The sequence below is a fragment of the Erithacus rubecula genome, assembly GCF_903797595.1.
Source record: "Erithacus rubecula genome assembly, chromosome: Z".
NCBI lineage: Eukaryota > Metazoa > Chordata > Aves > Passeriformes > Muscicapidae > Erithacus > Erithacus rubecula.
Window position 1 is genome coordinate 13,173,315 of NC_136661.1, and position 21,618 is coordinate 13,194,932.

At 36.7% G+C, this 21,618-nt stretch overlaps 1 protein-coding gene across 3 annotated transcripts in view; it reads right to left on the minus strand.

The window, feature by feature from the left end:
• RNF180 (ring finger protein 180) overlaps nt 1-21,618 on the minus strand; it is a 60,888-nt gene that overhangs the window by 12,892 nt on the left and 26,378 nt on the right. For all 3 annotated transcript variants that reach the window (XM_079329898.1, XM_079329897.1, XM_079329899.1), the window contains 2 exons: nt 10,888-11,113; nt 6,221-6,346 (listed from right to left, as the gene is read on the minus strand). In XM_079329898.1, the coding sequence (XP_079186024.1) occupies nt 6,221-6,346; nt 10,888-11,113 (352 nt within the window). The remainder of the gene's footprint in view (nt 1-6,220; nt 6,347-10,887; nt 11,114-21,618) is intronic.

Sequence of the window (21,618 nt, forward strand, 5' to 3'; positions counted from 1 at the left end):
CTCTAGGGTAATGATGATTTTATTTAATGTCTTCTAGTTCTTTTGCAGAGTTCTAGTTCTTTTATTATGAGACAGTGAGTAACAGCAGCACATACTTCTGTCAGCCTTTCCTGATCTTAATCACTGCAATCATCCCCCCTCTTTTAGTAATCTTTCTTTGTGTGAAGCATTCTAGTCTATTTACATATTCCTCATCAGGAAACAATTTAAAACTGACTTTCTCTTTTCTCTTGTCTGTACCCTTCCCTCTAACTACCTTGTTTTGTGATGAAAGGAAAACAGTGTAAACATTGCTGAAGAACACTAGGTACCAAGACAGTCTCCTGCCACTGCTTACACTTGGCTTGAATTTTTATTATCCAAAAATATTTCAGTACTTTAAGCAAATGTTACATTTTCGTATCTTGTAAAATATACTGGATAATACAAACTGTAATACAGACCCATATAGAACACATATGATATCTGTTCAGTGAGAAAAAAATTATCATATATTTCTATTCTTTATTTGGTATCTTTTAACTGGCTATTAATGCTTCAAAGGACTTTCCTTCTTACTCTGAACACAGCTTTATCTTGTCAAGCATCTTTAGAAAAGGACCTTCTTAAAAGCTTTTAGGAACCGTAAGCTGCAGAGTCAAACCATGATACTTCTAACTCCCCTACAAGTTCATTTGAGTATCTCTGGTACAGCTGTGGGACCACAGCTTCATAAGAGGTCCAAGATGTTCTTAGTTTGTCTCACTAACCAGTATGAACACTTGGCTGCCTAAGCAGAACTGAAGATGCCAATCCAACATCCATTCAGGGATATGACAGATGGGGAAAGGCTACACTATGCTTTTTTGCCTTTTTTTTTTTTTTTGCTATTTATGGCCATTCTATCACAATCCCTCGTGTTGCATAATTACAACTATCAATATTCCTGGTACACAAGTCTTACAGTATCGTGGTTAAATGGAAACAAGAAATCCTGACACATAAAAATTAGATAGAATTTCATTCCCTTCAGTGCACTGACAAACCAATAGAGGCAAATCAGTAACCATGATTTCTGAGCAGTAAATTGCTCTCCTACACAGGCCAGTGCTAGAGGCAGTCTTCTTCAGGGCTGGAAAAATGTTACAGAACATCCTTTTCAATGAGAATGTGGCTCTGGAGGAGTCCCTAAAGGATAGTTTCTGCAAAACAGCTTAGAAGATAAACAGGGCTATTGATACACAACGTTTGGTACTAACACTGTTGGCAAAATAACAGGGAAGGAAGCAACAGCCCTGAAGCTGAAGCTTAAGACATCTCTGTGGCAATGACCTTTTTATTTCAAACTTCCCCTTCTGTTTTCTTTTCCTTTCAGATTGACTTCTACTTGGTGAGGTGCAGAAGAAGAGGCATAAAGGCAAGTTAAAGCACAGCTGCTCCATGGGACCCAAGGGGGAATCAAGAAACCAGTCTTACTTTTTACCAAGAGGAGCTGAAAGAACTTGTGAGTAAGGAAAAATGGGTGCAAGAGTTAGGGTCCAAGTGCTGACAAATCAGCAAAATGACTAAGATGCCATGAGTGGAGCTGACCTAAGACACTCAACCAGCAGGCTTGGATTCTGTCTTTTCTGTATTAGTGTACTATAAACCTAACAAAAAATCCAAGACAACGTTTTCCAGTGAAGTGTGTCTTTTTAGGCAGAAAATGTACTTTCAGTGAAGAATGAAGACTGCAAATACATTTTGTGAGAAATATATGTGTACAAATTAACTTCTTGTGATTTCACAAGCTCTACTGAAGTATCATATGAGGAGAGGCTGAGGCAGCTGCACCTGTTTAGTCTAGAGAGGAATCAGAGAGGATCTCATCAATGCATATAAATATCTCAGCAGTGGGTGCCAAGAGGATGATGACAGACTGTTCAGTGGTGTCCAGAGCCTGGGAAAGGGGCAATGGCCATAAAATAAAACACAGGAAGAACTTTATGTTGAGGGTGGCAGATCACTGGAGCAGGCTGCCCAGGGAAGCTGTAGAGTTTCCTTCTCCAGAGACATTCAAAACCCACCTGGATGAGTTCCTTTGTCACCTGGGTGACTCTGATGGGATGGAATAGTAAAACTTGAGAAAAATAGTCCAAAAGAAGGATTATTCTGCGAGGCTCCTGCCATCATTACTCTTTATAGCAAAAATTAAATGCTTCACCTTCTATTTTCAGTAATACTTGTTTTCTTCTCAGTAGATCACAGTATCTGAACTTGAAAACCAGTATCAGTATTTTTCATTCTTTTAAACAAGGAATTATGAACTTAAAACCTGTAAATTTTCTGTTTTCAGCATCCTGCCTTTGTTGCCTATCAAACTAAAACCACTAACAAGAATTTTGAATCAAGAAAGTAAATTTTAGTATTCTACTCCTATTTTAATAACAGAGACATAAAGAAATATACTAACAGGTATTATTAAAGCTTTTTCTAAAAGACATTGTTCACCATTTTCTCTAGAGAATGATTACATAAAAGGACATGGCAGATGTGACCTACTAAGATGGTGGTTTAGTAGGCTTGGAAAACTCTCTTGTGCAATTCTTGACTGATGCAGAAGCCAATCTTTTTATTAAGTACTTAAAGACATGAAATCAAGAAAGAATTTGCACGGATTTCATAATATGCAACACTGAGGGGACGTTTTCTAGATTAAAAATTTTAAAATATAGAAAAAATTTTCTATTTTTAACCAGACTTTCAGTTTAATTGCCATATTTTAAATAAAAACATCAGCACCAGTAACATTTGGAGGGGATTCCTATTAGCCTAGGAATAATTATGATTACAAATAGCCACCAAGGGCTGTAACTCAGAGGTTTCATAATCCTTTCTCCTGTTCTCAACACCTGCCTCTACTTTTCTTAGGCCACCTCTACAACCTTAGTCTGTATGCAGGCAGCCAGCATCCACCTACAATGACACCATCATCATCCTGACTACTTTATCCTCTATCTCTTCAACATATTTCTATCTCAGATTTATGCAAAAGCTTTTGAAAAAAACACTTTTAGGCCCACTGTACTAAATGTCTCAGTCATTTTTAATTTCTGCACTTGATTGCACCAAAATTATTGTCAAAATAAGTATTATATCTGCAATTTAAATTATTCTAATCATTCATTGTAGCTCATGTTACTTTTGGAGACTTACCCTTAGTTGGTGAACTTCCTGTGACTGTACAGCACTTACAGAATGCAATTCCACCTTAATGGCATACAAAGGCCATACTTAAGTTATTCAACTATGAGTATATGATAATAGGATCTAATTGAGTTTATTTGCGATTTAACTTTCCTATTCAAACTACATTATTCATCTCTTTTAAAATCCATTTAAGGAAACCAGTAATTGAGATGTTATTTCTATTGTGCAATTACATTTTTTTAAAGTTGTCAATAGTAAAAAAAATAACTATTATACTATCTTTGTTTGTCTCATATGAAACAGATATTTTAGAGAAATATTTAAAATTAGCTTGTTAACTTTTCCATGTATTAAAAATCTGAATGGGAAAAGGATTGCTTTCCTTCCTGAATAGGGTTTGCATTTTATCATTAACCTATCCTTGACCAAGCACAGCATACCTTATAGAGAGCTGGTATAAGCATTACTTATACCACAAGTAATGTTTATGAAACAAATAGAAATTCTGTTGATTATTTTAATGGAAAAAAATACAGTGCAATACAAGGGCAAACTAATCTGGAGTAATTTTCATCAGCTCGAAGCCCAAAAGTACTGCAGTGCTGAGGTTTCTTTCTGCATAAGAACTGAAAAACTATGGTTGGTTGTATTTTTAAAGATAATTCTACATTTCTCATGGAAAATCTCATATAAAAGAAGACTCACATGTAGATTACCAAATATATTTGTCTTAGTGAATCCATTCAGGAGAAAAAATAAGGAAAAAGAGGAGAAAGAGGAAAAAGAGGCTGCTTGATTTTATCTAGCAGCTCTGCAATGTTCAGAAAGGTAAAATTAGTTAAACTGATAAATTCTGTATATAATCTAGACTACTTAACAGCCATCTATCTATTCTCATATCCCAATGAGGATTTCATCTAGCATCTCTAATGAGTGGTTTACTGGGTAAGGTTTGCTACTTTTATATCTGTGATATTAAATGGTATTGTGGAAGGGGTTTTGTCACAATGAAAGCTGGAATCATATAAAAAGAGCTTCTACATTCACAGTGAACACTGGGCCTGCTGGATATGAAAGTGAAAAAGCATATCCATTTCTAACATGGCTACAGAATTTCTTCTTTGACAATGCAGTATTGTATTGCAGTATATGACAGTGCACTCCTATACAGAGGCTATTTTCACATTCAAATTTGCAAAATTTCATTGTTGTCTAAGCATTGTAATCATATCCCTTTCCACTCAAGTCACTGTACTCATGCACCCACCCCATTCCTCTTCCCATTCTTTATATTTGACTTCTGAAATTCTAACATCCTATTAGGCTATTAGATTCTTAATTTAAAGAAAATTAAGTACACTCTTTATCCTCTCAGATCTCAGCTGTATCATGGTTTGCATTTGCAAAGGAATCTAATATGGTGTCAGAAGACTTTTGCTGACACTGTTCTCAGTATTTTATGCCTGTTAAGTTCCTAGAAACCTCCTGAGCTAGAGAACACGAGCAATTATGAAAACCAAATATGGAACTTTAGATGTTGCCAAGCACTATTTAGATATAAGCCCAAATAAACAGTCCAGAAAGAAAATACTATATATTTTCATACTGAAAGATCAAAAATTTGCAGTGGTTTTTATTGAAATAAAAAGTCAGAAGAGAGACATGGCAGCAACCATTATATTTAGGAATGCAAAGACAAAGGTTCAGAAAGCTTTTTGGTTTGTTTGTCTTATTAACTAGATCTAACAATGTTCCCAGACTTTATGCAGAGACACATAACTCCAGCATTCAAAATTACCTTTGTTGAACAATATGGCAGATTTTCAGGTGGCACAATACTGAAACTGCATGACCTCCCCAGCTCTTTCTTTTACTCCTAATTATTTATGCTTTGTACAATGTTTAGCATTGTGAAATATATTTATGAAAGGCATAACTCACATAACACTACAAAACGTAAAGGAACTATATCACATACATAGTACATAATAAAATTAACCCAACATTAACACACACACTACATTAACTCCTGTTTGAGAAAAGAAATAATCCTCTTAGTTTGTCCTGCCAACAGTTTCTTCTCTGATTAGTACCAAAGATAATCTACCAGTTCTCAAACTTCTCAAGTCTGCTATTTTTGATAGCCAGGAACATTTCTTGATATTTTCAGAATCAAATTGTGACCTTATGTGATATGATTTGATAAGTGGAGTACCAGGAATTATCAAATTTCACCTTCACAAAGGCCTAGGTAGACTTATAAGGAAAATAAAACAGAAGTCCTGTTTTATTTTTTCCACATACTTTTAGAAGCCCTCTATTCTTACAAACAGGAAAATTATGTCTGCTAACAAGACTCATCACTATGAAAAGTATTTACAAGTAACTATACAAATAAATGTACATCTGAGGCTTGGTGAAGAAAGTAATTAGATTGAAAATGGGAAATATGGGTAAACAGTGAATCCTGCATTTAGGTGGTCTAACTTAAAAGTTGTTCAGTTAATAATCATGAGAACATTTAAGTGTTAAAGTAGCAACAAGAGGACTAAGCTTTCTTCATGCAATAAAGAGAAAATGAAACTAAAACACCCATACCCATTACTCTGTTTCGTAAGTTTTATGTATAGAATAATATATATGATTCCAAAATTTTATTTTACTTCTTTCATAAAAGACTGATTCGGATTTTTTGAGAGGTCTTTACTGACCATGGTCAGAACCAGTAACTTTTTTCCTAGAGTAATTTTCTTCATTCCACTAGGCAGACAGAATTTTTTCTATGAAAGACGATACATACAATTATCCTGATAATGTGCACAGAATTCAAGATTAAAAAATAAATGAAAAGGTACATAGAAAATTATCTTTTTACAGTTTGAAGTTTGTCTTTAGATTCATAGCACTGTGTATGAATCACCACAAGAATTAAACTTACCTCTACTTTAAGTATCATCTGACTGTTTGCCAATGGCATGTATTAATCACAGTCCTATTTTCAAATATTGCACTTGAGATTGAATGATATTTAGGCAAAAATTTAAAGTCTTACCTTCAAAAACTCTGAACGCTTTCTTGCAGCTTGGTAGAGGCCATTTAGCAGAATTGGATTTTTGAAAATTTTCCTTTAAGTTCAAATATTCCATAGGGAAAAAAGATCTGGTAGAGTTATTCAGATCTACAATAATTAATGGGAAAGAATACATATATCAGTGCTCTAATAAAGTGATAATTTACATAAACGTGTACAAAATAAAAATGCTGTATCTACTGTGCAATCCTTCTTCTGATTATAACATCTAATTTTTTTCAAAATCTCATTTTCCCAAGCATTTCCATATATAGTAAGAGCAAATCTTAAACAATCTGTTACTTCAGGAAAAAAAATATAAAAGATGATGTCAAGTTCTGGCAAAATTATGTATTTAAAAAATCAAGCTATTTGGGACTTACAAAACTATGATGACCTGTATGAATAAAAATTACATCCATAAAAATGACTGTGTCACTAATGCTCAGTTAATTTTGCTTTTTGTTTCACCTCACCACTCAGTAATAGTCGGTAATGCAAAGGAAAAGGAACAGCCTGAATTTCTTTTTTTTTTTTAAGATTTTAAAAAATACTTTGGATTAACAGGAACTAAGAAAACATTTGTAAAATGATTCCTGACACATTGGAGGAGTCGGTTTTATGTACTAATCTCCAGAAATCAACATCTTCTCAGGGTATAATCTGGGGAAATACCTACAGGATTGCAACTCAAAACTGCCAAACTAATCTATCCACAGCAGTGCAATGGAAAACAATTTTAAAACAATATTTTACTACCATAGAATTGATCTGCAGATAACCAATAGGGTTTCTAAGCTAGTAGTTAACAGGAAAAACTTCAAACTCCTGGCCATAAACCCCTGTTCAAATTTTGTCTCCAACCAAGCTGGCTCCAGATAAATATTAAGAGTAGCTGATACCATAATTCTTTCTGTATCTTCAAAGTAAAAAAAGACACTGACAGGTTTTTTAGGAAGACTTGTGTTTAGTACTTTAAGTGGTCCAATGTAATGGAACACAGTAATCTAATCATACATATTTCATGGAAGGATAAAATCTTTTTCTCTGGCAAATTTAAGAAATCTTGGCTTCTTGTGAGCAGACTCCAAAAAGAAGAAAAAATTCCTTTGGTTCTAGTAGCTTTTTCTGTGCAAGAGGAAGTCACCAGCAGATTTGAAGTAAAAACCCCATGCTGATCTGATTCTAAAAATTATCCTTTATTTCAGCATGTCACAATGCAGGTGGAATGAAGCCACACAATACATGAAGAGCACAGAATCTTCAAATCCTCTATTTTGCTATGTGAAAATAGACCTACTGCTTGTATAAACTGATATCACTGAAGGAAAAAAGGCCAATTTCTCTTCTAAATGTAAAATGAACAAACTGTGTATTTTTCACTAGTGTTTTCCAATTATATATGAAGAATTTTATATGCTGAACATTTTTGGATTAAGTACTATTCAGATTCAGGCTTCTGATGAGACTCTGCTTGCCCCTCACAGAACAGACAGAGAACATTTTAATTTCCTGCTACAGACCATAGAAATCAACACAGTTCTTTCAATTTTATTAAAATTTAAACCTCTGGTGAGGCATCTAATTCGTGTTTTTCAGAAAAGGCAGTGGTGACAAGCCTCAGGCTGGCCAGGTCACCTGCCCTTCTGTATGTCCATGATCCTCCTCCCCTGCCACGTGCCTGGACCTCCCTTGCACAGCCAGTACCCTCAACCTGCATTTCCCCAAAGTGGTGGATTTATTGCACATGTGTGTCAGATCTGACCCTACTTGCAAACATCATAATGAAACCTCATGAATGGAAGTGTAGAAGGTCACTTTTCAGGTAAGTGAAGCATTTAAAAGATACTTGGTAACTTAGAAAGTTACTTGATGGAATCAGCTCAAAAGCTGTTTCCTTAGGTATCCTGCACATGCTATCATCTGATCAGATGTGAGTTCATTCTGATGGGAGAAGGGCTTCTAAGAAAGCCTTCAAGAAAGATGGGAATCCATAGTAAACACCATCAGAACAACCTACCTGGACTGGAACTCATCATTAAGAGATCCTGTGAAAAAGGCTCAGTTGATCAAGGCAACTGGCCAGAGGAATTACCCTCATGGGTCAAACATGGCTTTGTAGATCTCAGTTAAACACGGTTTTTCTCTGTAATTGACGGATAATTGACCTCTTAGCCTTTTTTTTTAAACATTACATGCCTCTTTCTGTTGCAGTTCTGTTCAGTCTGCAAGTGAAGCTTTCAAGCTTCAAGCTAAAAACTGAACTTCTGAATATATTATTGTTTTAGTTCTTGACATATCTTTGTAAAATAAATGCACATATGCAAATTGAAAACTGCAGAAAGCAGCCAAACTAATTCAGTGAGGGAAACAAGACATCCCAGCTGCAGCATTAGAGAAGTATGTAAAGACTACAAGCAACTTTGCTTTGCTGCCTGGATAAACCTATAGCAGCAGTAACTTTAGCATAACTTCTACAAGGCTTAGTAATTTTTGAGTGAAAAAAATACTACCCTTTACAATTCTCTGGCACCAACATCTTCTTAATGTGCTGATTTTACTAAGTTCTCTAAGGATACGATATCATCATCAATACTCCTTAGTTCATTTAAAAGTTGTTTGGTATGTTATGAACTGGAAAATTTCAAAATATTTTATATATATATAAATATATATAATACAAAATAAAACAAAGCTACATTAGTATACCTATTTTTAATTATATTGCTAAGTCAAGCACATATTGCTATATACTAAATAGCAATATGCAAATAGCTGCAGATTTCTCTCATCTGAAGTTCTTGATACAAAACATACACTGTTATGGTCCACTATTTATAGTAAGCTCTATTTACTTATCTATGACACCTCAGTCACATAAATCCTTTCCCTCAAAAAGGCTACATACCCATTTAATATTTAACAGAGCAGATAAGGTTGAAGGGATGTCTTGAGAACAGCTAGTCCAACCTGCTCAAGCAGGGTCAGCTGCACAGCTGCCCAGAACCATGTCCAGCTGGGTTTTGATGGGTATTCCACAGCCTCTCTGACCAGCCTGTCTGACACCCTCACATGAAAAAACACACTTTCCTGCATTCAGATGGGATCTTATGTGTTTCAATTCGTGCTGAATGCTTCTTGTGCTGCAGTGAGCACTACTCAGAAGAATCTGGCTCCTTCTTCATTCCCTCCCACCAGGCATTTTTACATATTGTATGTTAAGTACTTAAAGGCTACAAATAATCCCAGTAATATTTCACTTAGATGACTGAAACATGTTGAAAAGTTTTGCAAATACATTTTAGGAGGCATCTTTATTCTCCTTTTGTGCTCTCCCAGTAGTAATTTTCTGCAGCAAAACTGCTAAATTGCTTTTTTAAAATTTAAATAGCCTTAGAAAAACCTAACTCCCTATCAGTGAAACACACTTCATCTGTACATCAAATTGAAGTGAGCATCAAACATTAGGGAAATGAAATGAAAACAGCTTGAAATCTCTATACACCAGACAGGCAGGGGGTTGAGAGTGCTCAGGCTGCAGCTTTCCATCCATTTTCTCTGCTGCAGTGCTGTCAATGCAGGGATATCCAGTCTCTATCCCTGGCCACCAGCAGCTGCTCAGTGAATCATCTTGGGGCAACAGGTTCATCTGAAAAATGCCTCCTTCCCACTCAAATTTACCTTATTTATCCCAGTCAGTTCCTCAAACCGACCTGCCGTCAAATCATGTAAGGTTATACCTGCACAGAGGCAGAGTCTGTGCGCAACCAGAAACAGAAGGTGGGCAGCTCTACTGATCAATGTGGAATCATACTTCAGTCTGCATGTCTAACCTGTCATCATCACAGCACTCACAACAGCTTAAGAGCATCTCTGCAAGATCTCTGCAGCATCTAAAATGAAACAAACACTCCTGCATGACTGAGTCATTTCCATTACTTTGTGATCTGTCTGTGCACAGTTATAAGTGCTGTAAATGACCTAACTCCAGATACCACAGTGCAATTTTATCAATGGTACTTGAATCTACCATATAAGCTTTGGACATAAAAGACTGACTCACGCTGTTCCAGATATTCTATCTGCAGGACTACTTACCCTCTTCTATTTCTATACCCAATCTGACTCCAAACAACCCCTACCCACCATGTTTTTCCGACTACTAAGAGTAAGGAACACTAGAGATGAGGATATAAGAGGTCAGGATGAGAGAATTTAAGAAGATTATCAAGGGCTCTGCCAGCCTTTATCTGCACTTGTGTCCAAGTTTAATGCCATCAATTAAAAGAGCTTGTTTTTGTGTGCCATTAAGTGAGTAATTAAAAAAGTATTTTTCTAATAGGATAGTTTGAGAAATGTTTATTATGTTTGGAGCTTGTTATTATTCAGGAAGAAGAAACAAAAGAAACCTACCAGAATTCTACCAGAAAACAAAATTATCATAATCTCACCTGTAAAATAAAAAGTTTATAAGTACATGTCTCAATAGCTTCTTGACAATGAAGAGAATACGCATGCAATGTTCTTAGGAGGAGTCAAATGGAAATAAAATCTCACAGTGGATTAACATTACCAAACTTTGTTCTGAATGCATACAGGAAGGAAAAGTACGAACATTTTTCTATGTGCAAAATCTTTCATTTTTATACCTGTTTGGAAAAAGACTCTGGCAATTGTAGTGCGACACAGTGGACATGGAGTGCTGGTTGGATTGTCTTTGGCAAGCATCCTTAAGCAAGGCTCACAAAAGATATGATGGCATGGATAGCACATGTAAGGATTGAAATAAACATCCAGACACACAGCACAGAGATAGCTTTCTTTATCTCCTCTGAGTTCATGCTCATCATCTGTATGCAGGTTATCATTTGCAGGCTGCAAGAAGAAAAAGAGAAAATACTTTCACATTTAGCTCATAACTCCTTTTGCTAAACCAATTGTCTGGAAGGTCATTTTCAATAATGCTTAAGAAGACAGTACACATGGTGATATTCTTAAATTTAATACAGGTTACTTTTAACTAGACGATGAAACATAAAACAGGCATGTCAGAAACAGTCCTCTGTGAGAAGGATGAAAAATCACAAGACAGTAAAAGAAGGAAGTAACAAAACCAAAAAGGCTGAGTAAAACTGTATTATGATCAGATTTATTCTTTCAAAATGGATTTTCATGATTTATATGAATCTGTATTACAAAACTCATAGAAACATAGAATGGTGTGGCTTAAAGATCACCTAGTTCCTACCCTCCTGCCATGCACCTTTCACTAGACCAAGCTGAGCAGAGCTTCATTCAAGCCGACCTTGAATGTTTGCAACAATGACATATCCACAACTTCCCTGGACAACCTGCTCCAGTGTCTCACCACCCTCACAGTAAATAATTTTTACCTAATATCAAATCCAAACTTACCCTATTGCAGTCTGAATTCATCCCCCCTTGCTCTATCACTACACATCCTTGTAAATAGTCTCTCTCCATCCTCCTTGTAGGCTTCCTTCAGGAAGTGAAAGGCCAAAATTATGTCACCCTTAAGCTTTCTCTATTCAAACCAAATACTCAATAAACCACAACAAACTTCGAACAAACCAAATACTCAGTCTTTCCTCATAAGAAAGGTGCTCCATCCCTCTGGTTATTTTTCTGGCCCTGGTCTGAACCTGCTCCAGCAGATCCATGTCCTTCCTGTGCTGGGAGCCCAGAGCTGGTGCAGCACTGCAGGTGGGGTCTCAGCAGAGCAGAGGGGCAGAATCCCCCTGGCCCTGCTGCCCACTCTGCTCTGGCTGCACCCAGCACACGTTTGGCTCTCTGGGCTGGCAGTGCCCATGGCTGGGCCATCTCCAGCCTCTCACCCACCAACACCCCCAAGTCCTTCCCTCAAGGCTGCTCTTGATCCCTTCATGCCTCAGCCTTCCTCCAAGCAGGTATAACACACATTGCTTGGTCTTATTAAACCCTCATGAGATTCCTATACACTCACTTTTTTAGCTTGTCCATGCTCCTCTGGATGGCATCCCATCCTTCAGATATGAAAATACCCTTACTTTGCCAAGAAAGGCAGAACAAAATAAAAATCTCTAAAAATAAACTGTGGACTGTTCTGCCTTTGAAAAGTAATTTGTGAAGGGCATGTTCCATCAAGAATGAGTTTGAAATAAGCCACAACTTTATTATTACAAAGCATAATATAAACTTTAGAGTAGAAAGTCTAGGAACTCCTATCATCTTTGGTAACTGCTTGCTTTTGTCAGCACATGTGCTTCAAATTTCCTTTCACTGGTACATTTGGAGGAAGACATAGCCGGACTTCCAAAATGGTGCTTATCCCATATGAATGTAAGAACTTGTGTGCATTGCCATGTTCCTGCTTTGCTCTTGTAAGATGACTAAATCTTTTCAAGTCATCTGAAGATCTGGTATTAATGGCATCCCAGGTTTTTGGCTGTCATGATCTAGGAACGTTACTCCTCAGTTTAGTGCTCCCACTAAACTTCTCCAAACCATGTGCCACTCACTCATTCCCTCCTCCCCTCTTTGAAGGGCTAGAGGACTGGAGGCACAAACGGTAAAGATCACATGTTGAGACAAGAACAATTTACTGGGAATGGCAATGAGATAAGGAAATGAATAGTAACAGCAACAATACTAAAGGAAGAGAGTGTAAGAAAAAACGTGTTATTATTCACTGTAGAAACCCCTGACAACAGATAAATATCCCATTACTTCCTTTGGCTCTGAACCAGCTCTACCTGACTCTCCAGCCTCTCCAGCTTGGAACCAAAGCTACCTAGCTGCTCCCTCCAGCTCAGAACCACACCACACGTACTCAATGGGATGGAAGCCCTTCTCTCAGGAAGACACTACCTTCCCCTGATCCCAGCAGTGACATGAGGTATAACAGAACAATCCCCCTAGGTCTTAGCCATGCCCTGTCCTGGCTATTGCAAAAGTTAAGCCTATCCTGACTGGAATGAGGACACTGGCTTAAAGAAGCAACCAATTTTTTCTCTTTATAGGAGACACTCGAGAAATTTACTATGCTCTGTCTCTTCTATCCATCTCCTTTGTTTCTGTTTCTGGCTTTCTCTTTTATAGCTCACAGAACCCAACACAGTCCAACAACCAAGAGATACACTAGAAAAAATCAAGGCAGGAGAACATCAAGACACTGCTGAGTATCAAAACTCTTCTCTCATCCTCTTCTCCCACACTCTAACTCCAAATCCTCGCCTCCCCTGTGCAGCTGTGGTGGCAAGTTACAGAAAAGCTTTGGTGGGTGCCTGGAATCCAGCCAGGGTCAATCCACCACACTATGTATTACAGAGGCCACTTTTGATGCTTATAGGCTATGACAGACCACTACTGCCTGACACTGGTACTGAAAGTTAATTGTTAACATTGTGGTTACTGTAGATATGGGAATCTCTGTATGTTTCAAGAAAGATTACATTTATGGCTTATACTGGTTTGGATTTATGTGTCTCTCATTACTCCCAAAAAGTACCTCTCTCTATGGGAGATACTGAACTCTGCAAATAATTATTAAGTTGTTAACAGTATGGGTACTGTGGATTGTATTAAAAAGACAGAGAATGAGTATTTAGGCAGGATTTATCAGTTCTGGATAAACACTTGTCCTGTCATTCTACCTTATTCTTTGCATTTGCAATTTCCAGGATATTGTGTGCCAAGAGGGCTTGTAAATTCTGAGCTGTTGTGCCAAAAATGCATGGAGATAATTTCAGTTTACCACTGTGTCCAAATGCAAGCTCTTGTACAACCATGAATGTCAGTTAACTGTGTGCCTCTTACCTTAGAACTTAATACTCCAGTTTGATTTTCTCCACTTGACAGGGCTGCAGAAAACTTTGGTGTGTACTGAAATTTACTACAGAGGCAACTAGGCTGTACTGATAAGCAGGAAGCACAGGTTTGGCTGGACTAATATCCACAAAAGCTAGCCACAGACAGGAACAGCTTGGGACTATTACTTCTATACTACAGGAAAGGCAAAACTGTTTAAGCCAGACTGTTCCTACACCTACAGCACAGAGAATCCACAAAAGAAGAGAATGGCAAAGGGTAATAGAATTGGTCACAGCTAAGTAATTTTAGAATGGAGGAAGCTCCATAGTATCTTGTCTTTGCAAAAAGTGGAAAATAATTTGTAAAGTAATCTCAAGTAATCACATGACCTATGACTTCACCATAAATCAGGAAACATTATTACACTGTGAAAGTAACAGTCCCCTCTGACCCTGCCACATGAGCTCAGCAGTGCTGGGTTAGTGTTTGCATTTCATGATCTTAAATGTCTTTTACAACCTAAATGACTCTATGATCCTATGTAATGTCAAAATCATAACTAAAATCTAGCACAAAAACAAAATATAGGGAACAGAAAGCTTTTGTTAACTGGTTTTGATGAGCATGGTTTGGAAAGAAAATATACCATGAGTCCCAGAGGAGCTGACTGCAAGACAAATGCCTTTCATATGGCAATCAAAAGAGAGCTAGAGGCAACACTGCTGAGGACTCATGGCTAATGGTTTGTTCTGCAATCATGGTAAGCTGCATGGATAGAGGTATCTCAGAACAACTGCAATTAGAGAAATCAAATTTATTCCATGGTGCAAACAAGATCTAGCTAGGAGTATTTTTCTTAGTGGAAGAGATGCCTTTTCTACAGCTTTGTGCCCCTTTTCAAAAACCTTTGTAGGCACATGGCATTATTCAGTACTGCAAAGCTAAAACCAGAGGAACTTCCATATGCACAAAGTTAATGCACAATAATTCCAACAGTCATTATTTTTTGGGTTTGCAATTAAGTGGTGCTTATATATATTACTAGAGCCATGGCTTTTGTGTATGAAAACTTAACAAGCATAAACCAGAATGGTTTTCTTACAGGATTAAAGTATGAACAAAGTACCACATTATGAAGAAAAAACAACTTGCAAAATCCTTCATTTCAAACCAACCTATTGAGAATGCTTTATAAGCTCAAAAATGTCTGCAGCTGAAAGGAATGATGAGGAAAAATCAGTTCTAACACATGATTATCATGCAAAGAAAACTGCCTCTAGAATGATTTGCAGTTCTAAATCAGACTTTAAGTCTTCAATTATAATGCAGAATTGGAATCATACAGCTCAGGTCTGAAAAAGTGACAAAGAATGAATATTGATATTGTTTTATACAAAAAGAGAACAAAAAGAAATAAATGCTTCTTGGTTGTTGCTGGACAAAGGTGTCAATAGATTTACATTGTCCCATAACAACTTCTGAACCTCTTAGTCAATTGCAAACAAATTGGCATAAGGGTTATTACATCAGATACATTGTTTCCTGAAAATTTCTTAAAAATTGACAGGTATATTGGGTACAGGGACTGTAACTGTCACTGTTATGGGAAAATCTTTAAGTGCTCTATTGCTTCAAACAGAATTTATCTAGCCTCATTTCTGTAGAATAAATTAGGGACTTTGAATGGTATTTCAAAAGTAAATGCAGGAAAAAAAATGAATCCAGTATTAAAATTAAGAAAAAGCCTACTAAAAAATATTGCTAGCAATAATAGCAGAAGTTCTTCCAAATCAGGTACACAAGGGTTTGTATGCAACTTTTTGTAAAGGAGAATGAAAATAATTTTTACAAATTCATTAATGACAAAAGAAGGGTGAGACCAACCTTTGCTCTCTTGGATGCAGGAGGGAACTTGGTAACTGCAGATGAGGAGAAGGCAGAAGTGCCTAATGCATTTTGGCCACAATAATCCTCTGCAATGCTATAGCCTGGGGATGGTGTGGCTGGACAGTGCCCAGGCAGAAAGGGAACTGGGGGCACTGGTCAACAGCTGACGGGACATGAGCCAGCAGTGTGCCCTGGTGGCCAAGAAGGCCAATGGCCCCTGGCCTGTATCAGGAACAGTGTGGCCAGCAGCAGCAGGAGGTTATTCTTCCCCTGTGCTCAGGTGAGGTCACACCTCGAGTGCTGTGTCCAGTTCTGGGCCCTTCAGTTTGGGAAGGACCTGGAGACCTTTGAGCATCCAGAGGAGGCAATAAGGCTGGTGAGGGACTTGGAACACAAGCCCTGTGAGGAACAGCTGAGGGAGCTGGGGTTGTTCAGCCTGGAGAAAAGCATCCTCAAGGGTGACCTTATAATACTCTACAACTCCCTGAAAGGTGCTTGCAGTCAGGTGGGGTTGGTCTCTTTCTCCAGGCAGCAACTGACAGAATGAGACATAACTCTTAAGCTGGGCCAAAGGAAATATAGGCTGGATATTAGGAAAAAGTTTTTTATGGAAAAAATAATAGAGTACTGGAATGGCCTGCCTGGGGAGGTGGTGGAGTCACCATCCCTGTTCAAAATAGATTGGATGAGGCACTTGGTGCCATGGTTTAGTTGAGGTGTTAGGGCACAGGTTGGACTCAATGAGTTTGGAGATCTCTTCCAACCTAGTGATTTTGTGATTCTGTAGTATGATGAGAGTACAATTCCTCTCTAGTACAAACCTGTAGTCATTCAGGTTCCTGGTGAAAAGATACAGTACTGTCAATTTACATACACACTGAGATGAATAAATATTTTGGCTTTAATATTAATTTTACACCTGCAAAACAGGCTTTTTTTTTTTTTTAATTCTAATAAAAAGATTTGCAGCACTGAAATAACAGACAAATCCTTTTTTTTTTCATTCTTCTTCTGGGATTTGCGTGCAAATATATGCTAATACTTTTAGGGAAAATGCTTGTAACAAAGTATCTGTAAAAGAATGTCTTGAACAGTGCTGCTACATTTTGGCAGGTTTACATAAATACAGTATAGGAAAGTATGCATCTGAAATACTTCTTGTCATTCAGTATAAATTTAAGACAAATTACATTGATGCATGAAACGATCTGAGGTAGCAGTACACAACAGAACTTAGTGAAGAATACTGACTCTAATCATTTACACAGGTCTCTTCCCCAGCACTGTACAGCAGCAAGTGGAGCAGGCAACGTGGAAGAGTGCTGGTCCACGTGGAGGTTTGCCCCTGCTCTGAACAGCATTTATAAACTGTAACTCAAGGTCACTCCATTTGTGGAATCCTGCTCTCCAAAATAGCAAGATTAAATGTACAGATTTTTAGTTTCCTACCAGTCTCACTGCTCTGGCATTTGCCTGCCCCAAGGAAAAGTTCTTTCTGCTTATAAAGTCTACAGTAACTACAAAGATTTGTCTGCTAGCAGTCAGCAAAAGATCAACACAATGAGAGTTACACAGAGTTTTTGGCTGCTAGCTACGGAAGACTTCTTACCATTTGGGACAGAAAGGTAAGTTTGCTGAACTGAACCCTCAGAACAGCTATTTTCAAAAATTCCTTCAAATTATTTTTAATCAAATTCCTCAGTACTATTATGTAGCCATGACCATCCCTTCAGTCATCAGCTGTGGAGGTTACATGATCACTCAAATTTTATTAATACAGTAACAACATGTTTCCAACACAGGCTGAGTGAGAAGTCACAAAATTCTTGTGTTTTATTAATCAGATAGAAGAGAATTTAGTTACCTCATAACAACTATGAGGTATTTAACAACAAAAGAGGTATTTAACCCAGATAAACTAACTCTGCCTTTATCTTTGTTAACCAGGACGTTATGGTATGACCAACTCTGACCTTTCTTTTGGACACCTGTGGATTGTGACATCCTTCTTTCTGGGGTGGGTGACCACTGTGTGCCTTAGATTGAGCTTCCCATTCAGCCCAAAATCAAGAGTTATGAATCTGCAAGAATCCTCTGTTTCCACAACTGAGCTATAGTTTGTGAGATATCACATTTAAAAGAAAAAAAACAAAACAAACAAACCTGACATGAATTGCTTTAAAATAAGTTGTCCTAAAATTAGGAACCTAAAGCTATATTTAGACAATTAAAGGACTGCCCCAGTTTTAAAAAATTTCCTTACCTGGCTGGAGCAATGGGGTGATCATCTTCCTTAGAACAATCAGGCCATCTATTTAAAATGTCTTGGCCAAGTTTTTAAAAATCAATTTAAATATTAATTACTTAAATAGACTCCACCATTAAAGAATGTTTAGAGTACAGCATTCAATTGCTCTGAAGGAAAATTAAGACAAGCAGAGGGTTTTAAAAAAGAATATATCTGAGAAATTTAGGCAATCAAAGTACATCACTGTTGCATAATTTTTTATACCTACTAGTTCCATCAGAATCAAACGTTTTAATTCACTTCTTATGCAGTTCAGGATGACTTGGAAAATTAATAGACAGTTTTCCCTTAAAATGCAAACAAACAAATCACCAAAATACACAAATATCTGTTTCTACTTAAAAAAACCCTGGAAAATTACATGCTACTTTCTATTACTACAAACTTACATGAAGTATGAATCTGTTTGATCATACAGAAGCTGAATTGCTTTTCTGGAGATTTGCTCAGATTGTAAATGACACTTTTTAAGTATAAAATTTTTTAAGGTTAAGACTCTAAGAGCCATCAACAACAAGGCCATTATCTCCTTTTTCATAACATAATTATCTAACTCAATAAAATTTGTAGTTTGTAATCCATCTGTAGTAGACACTGCAATGCTAAATTAAAAGAATAAACAACCAGAAATGTTTCAGATGTCCTCATGCAGCAATAGAAAAAAAAAAAAAAGTTCCTTTTGTTTCTTTTTTTCACGCAACTCTTGGTGACTGACACTGAAATTTGATCCTGAGCTGTAGAAAAGAGTAATCCAGGTGGACCTGCAGTAATAAAATGCAGCCCAAATATTGTATATATTGAGGTTTTTTTGACAAATAATATCTAGATACTCAGTTTGATTAATCCTTCTTTCCTCAGTTCTTAATCTTCATAATACTTTGTCAGAAAGTTAATCAGAAATATAATTATGAATTATGTTTTTGTACTGGCAACAGTCAGAAACTAGCAGTACATTCCTTCCTTGGTATTTTATTTTGTCATATCCAAAATCATCCAAATTGTACAAAAGCTTATTTTCCTCAAATGTAACTGCTGGATGCCACAATCTGGAAGTGCTAAACATGGATGGATTCAAAGGGGTCAGCTGTTAGTACTCTGATACCTGAATAAATTCATTTTCCAGATACTGAAATTAAGCTGCTGTTATCTTTTGTGTCTGATAAACAGAGCAGAAATGATTGCTTACTTTTATATTTCATGGTATAAGTGAAATTTTTTTTATGCATGCATCTTTCTGTAATTATTAGTAATTTCATATACATGTCTATAAACACTTCACTTCATGCACAGCAAACCACATTCCCTGAACAGCTATTGAAACATTGACACTATATTTTATGCAAGGCATAAACTTTCTCTGTTGTATAAGCAAGATCTTGCACCCTACTTTCTTTTCCCTAGATTTTATTTATGAAGACAGTGAGGCTATTTTAAATTTTAGGGTGCCATCCTTTCTCATGAGCCTTCCTACAATAGCCTTGAGGGGGTCTGAAGATTTCAATCTTTCCTCTTTGCTACAGTTTAATATTGCAGATTTTTCTTTAATGAAGTATCTCACAAAGTCTTCCAGAAACTGAAACCCTCCCAGAAAATAAAAAAAAAAAATCAGAGTGTGTAAAGCTTTTCTTTGGAACTGCAGGAACAACAGAAAAATCAAGCTGAATATTAACTATTTCACATTTCTCTGCCAGGGTTAAAAGAGTAGGATGCTACTACAAATGTTGGTGCAATACATCAACAGAAAATTGAATTTTAGCAGTTACTACTTACCTTTCAACAAAGAAATGTTACCACAAAATATGATTTTATTTAGATGAAGGCAAAATTCATGTTTGAGGGTTAAAATTTTTCAAAAAGTAGACCAGAAAAAAATTCACCATAAGCATGGTCATATTTTCTTATCTAAAATGAATCTGAACTTTTGGATTTAGCTTAGCACTGGTAAACCTTATCTAAAAAGCTTAACTGTGCGTGCAACAGATTGCCATCTACACTCACTAAAATTCTCAAAATACATGGATTTACTGAACTGCCCTAATACTTCACATATTTGACCCAACTTAGATATATGACATAATGAATACTTGGATCTGGCTGTGATAGCAAACACTAATAAAATAATTAATCATCAGAACACAAGGCATCTTAAAAATTTCACTTCTGACATTCTAAAAATACTTGCAAGACTGCCATCAAGAAGATATAAAAGAGTTTGGAAATTTGTAGAAATATAAAGAAACTAGAACACACAGCTTACAATGTTTCCATGTGAAAAACAGTTCAAAATATACACAAGAAAAAAAGAACACCAGGAAAGGGTATTTCAAAAATAAAATTGCAGTATATTTTACACCATGTATTTTTTTAACGTGGTATAAAATAAACTGCCATTTATTTTTGTGGCAAACTACTCTACTACAGTTTGATATTAGAATATCTACCTCTTTTTGAAAAATTAAATGGATTTCTAACACTGCTCACAACTACATATTAAAGATTGTTTCATGTTTAATTATCTATACTGACATTAGGCAAAGATACTATTTCGTACTTTGTATCTAGTATAACAGTGAGGGAAAAAGGGAATTACTATAAAAATAATCTTAGTAGACTGAGGTAGAGGACAGATCTCACCCAACAGCCTCCCTCATAATCCTAGGACTCTCAAGTGAGGTCTTAGAAACTTTCTGAGGTTAGCTAATAATTTTCATGTCCTGAATGTGGGCAGCATACTATGTCCCAGTTTAGCAGAACAGAGAGGATCTTTTCTAAGGTGGAAACAACACGCCAAGACAAAAGACCCAATACAGTGAAGCACACAAAGCAAACCAATGCCATCCAGTCTGATTGTGTTTGGTTGGTTGCCTCCTTAATGTAAGTTTGTAGCTGACAAACTGTGAGCATTTTTAGATGTATTATTTATGTCAGTTCTTCAGGCAAAAACAGGGCATGTTTGGAGCAACAAAGCTCACTTTTACACTGTTCAAAAGCCTGCCAATCTTATAAAGAATAACACTTGTTCAGCTACAAACTTTTCATTTTATGACTTTCACAGCGCACTCAATGCAAAGGTAGCACTTAATTTTGGCTCTTAAAGGACACAAGCTAAAGCCTTCCAGCAGAAAATGTAACATAAAGCCTTTGTGAAGGATACAACGAGCACAAATTGTTAGAGTGCATGACAAATTCAAATCTTCTAGCACCTAATATTCCATTGCTGAAAAGAAGTTTTAGTCCTCATTCTACAGATGAACCTTCAAAAGTAATAAAATTTAACGGATGGAGACAACCTGAAAGAAAAACTCAGTGATGCAAGCTCTGTCCTGCTTAAGCCTGAGTGCAGTCTTAGCTCTTAAGTCCATCACTGTCAACTTTA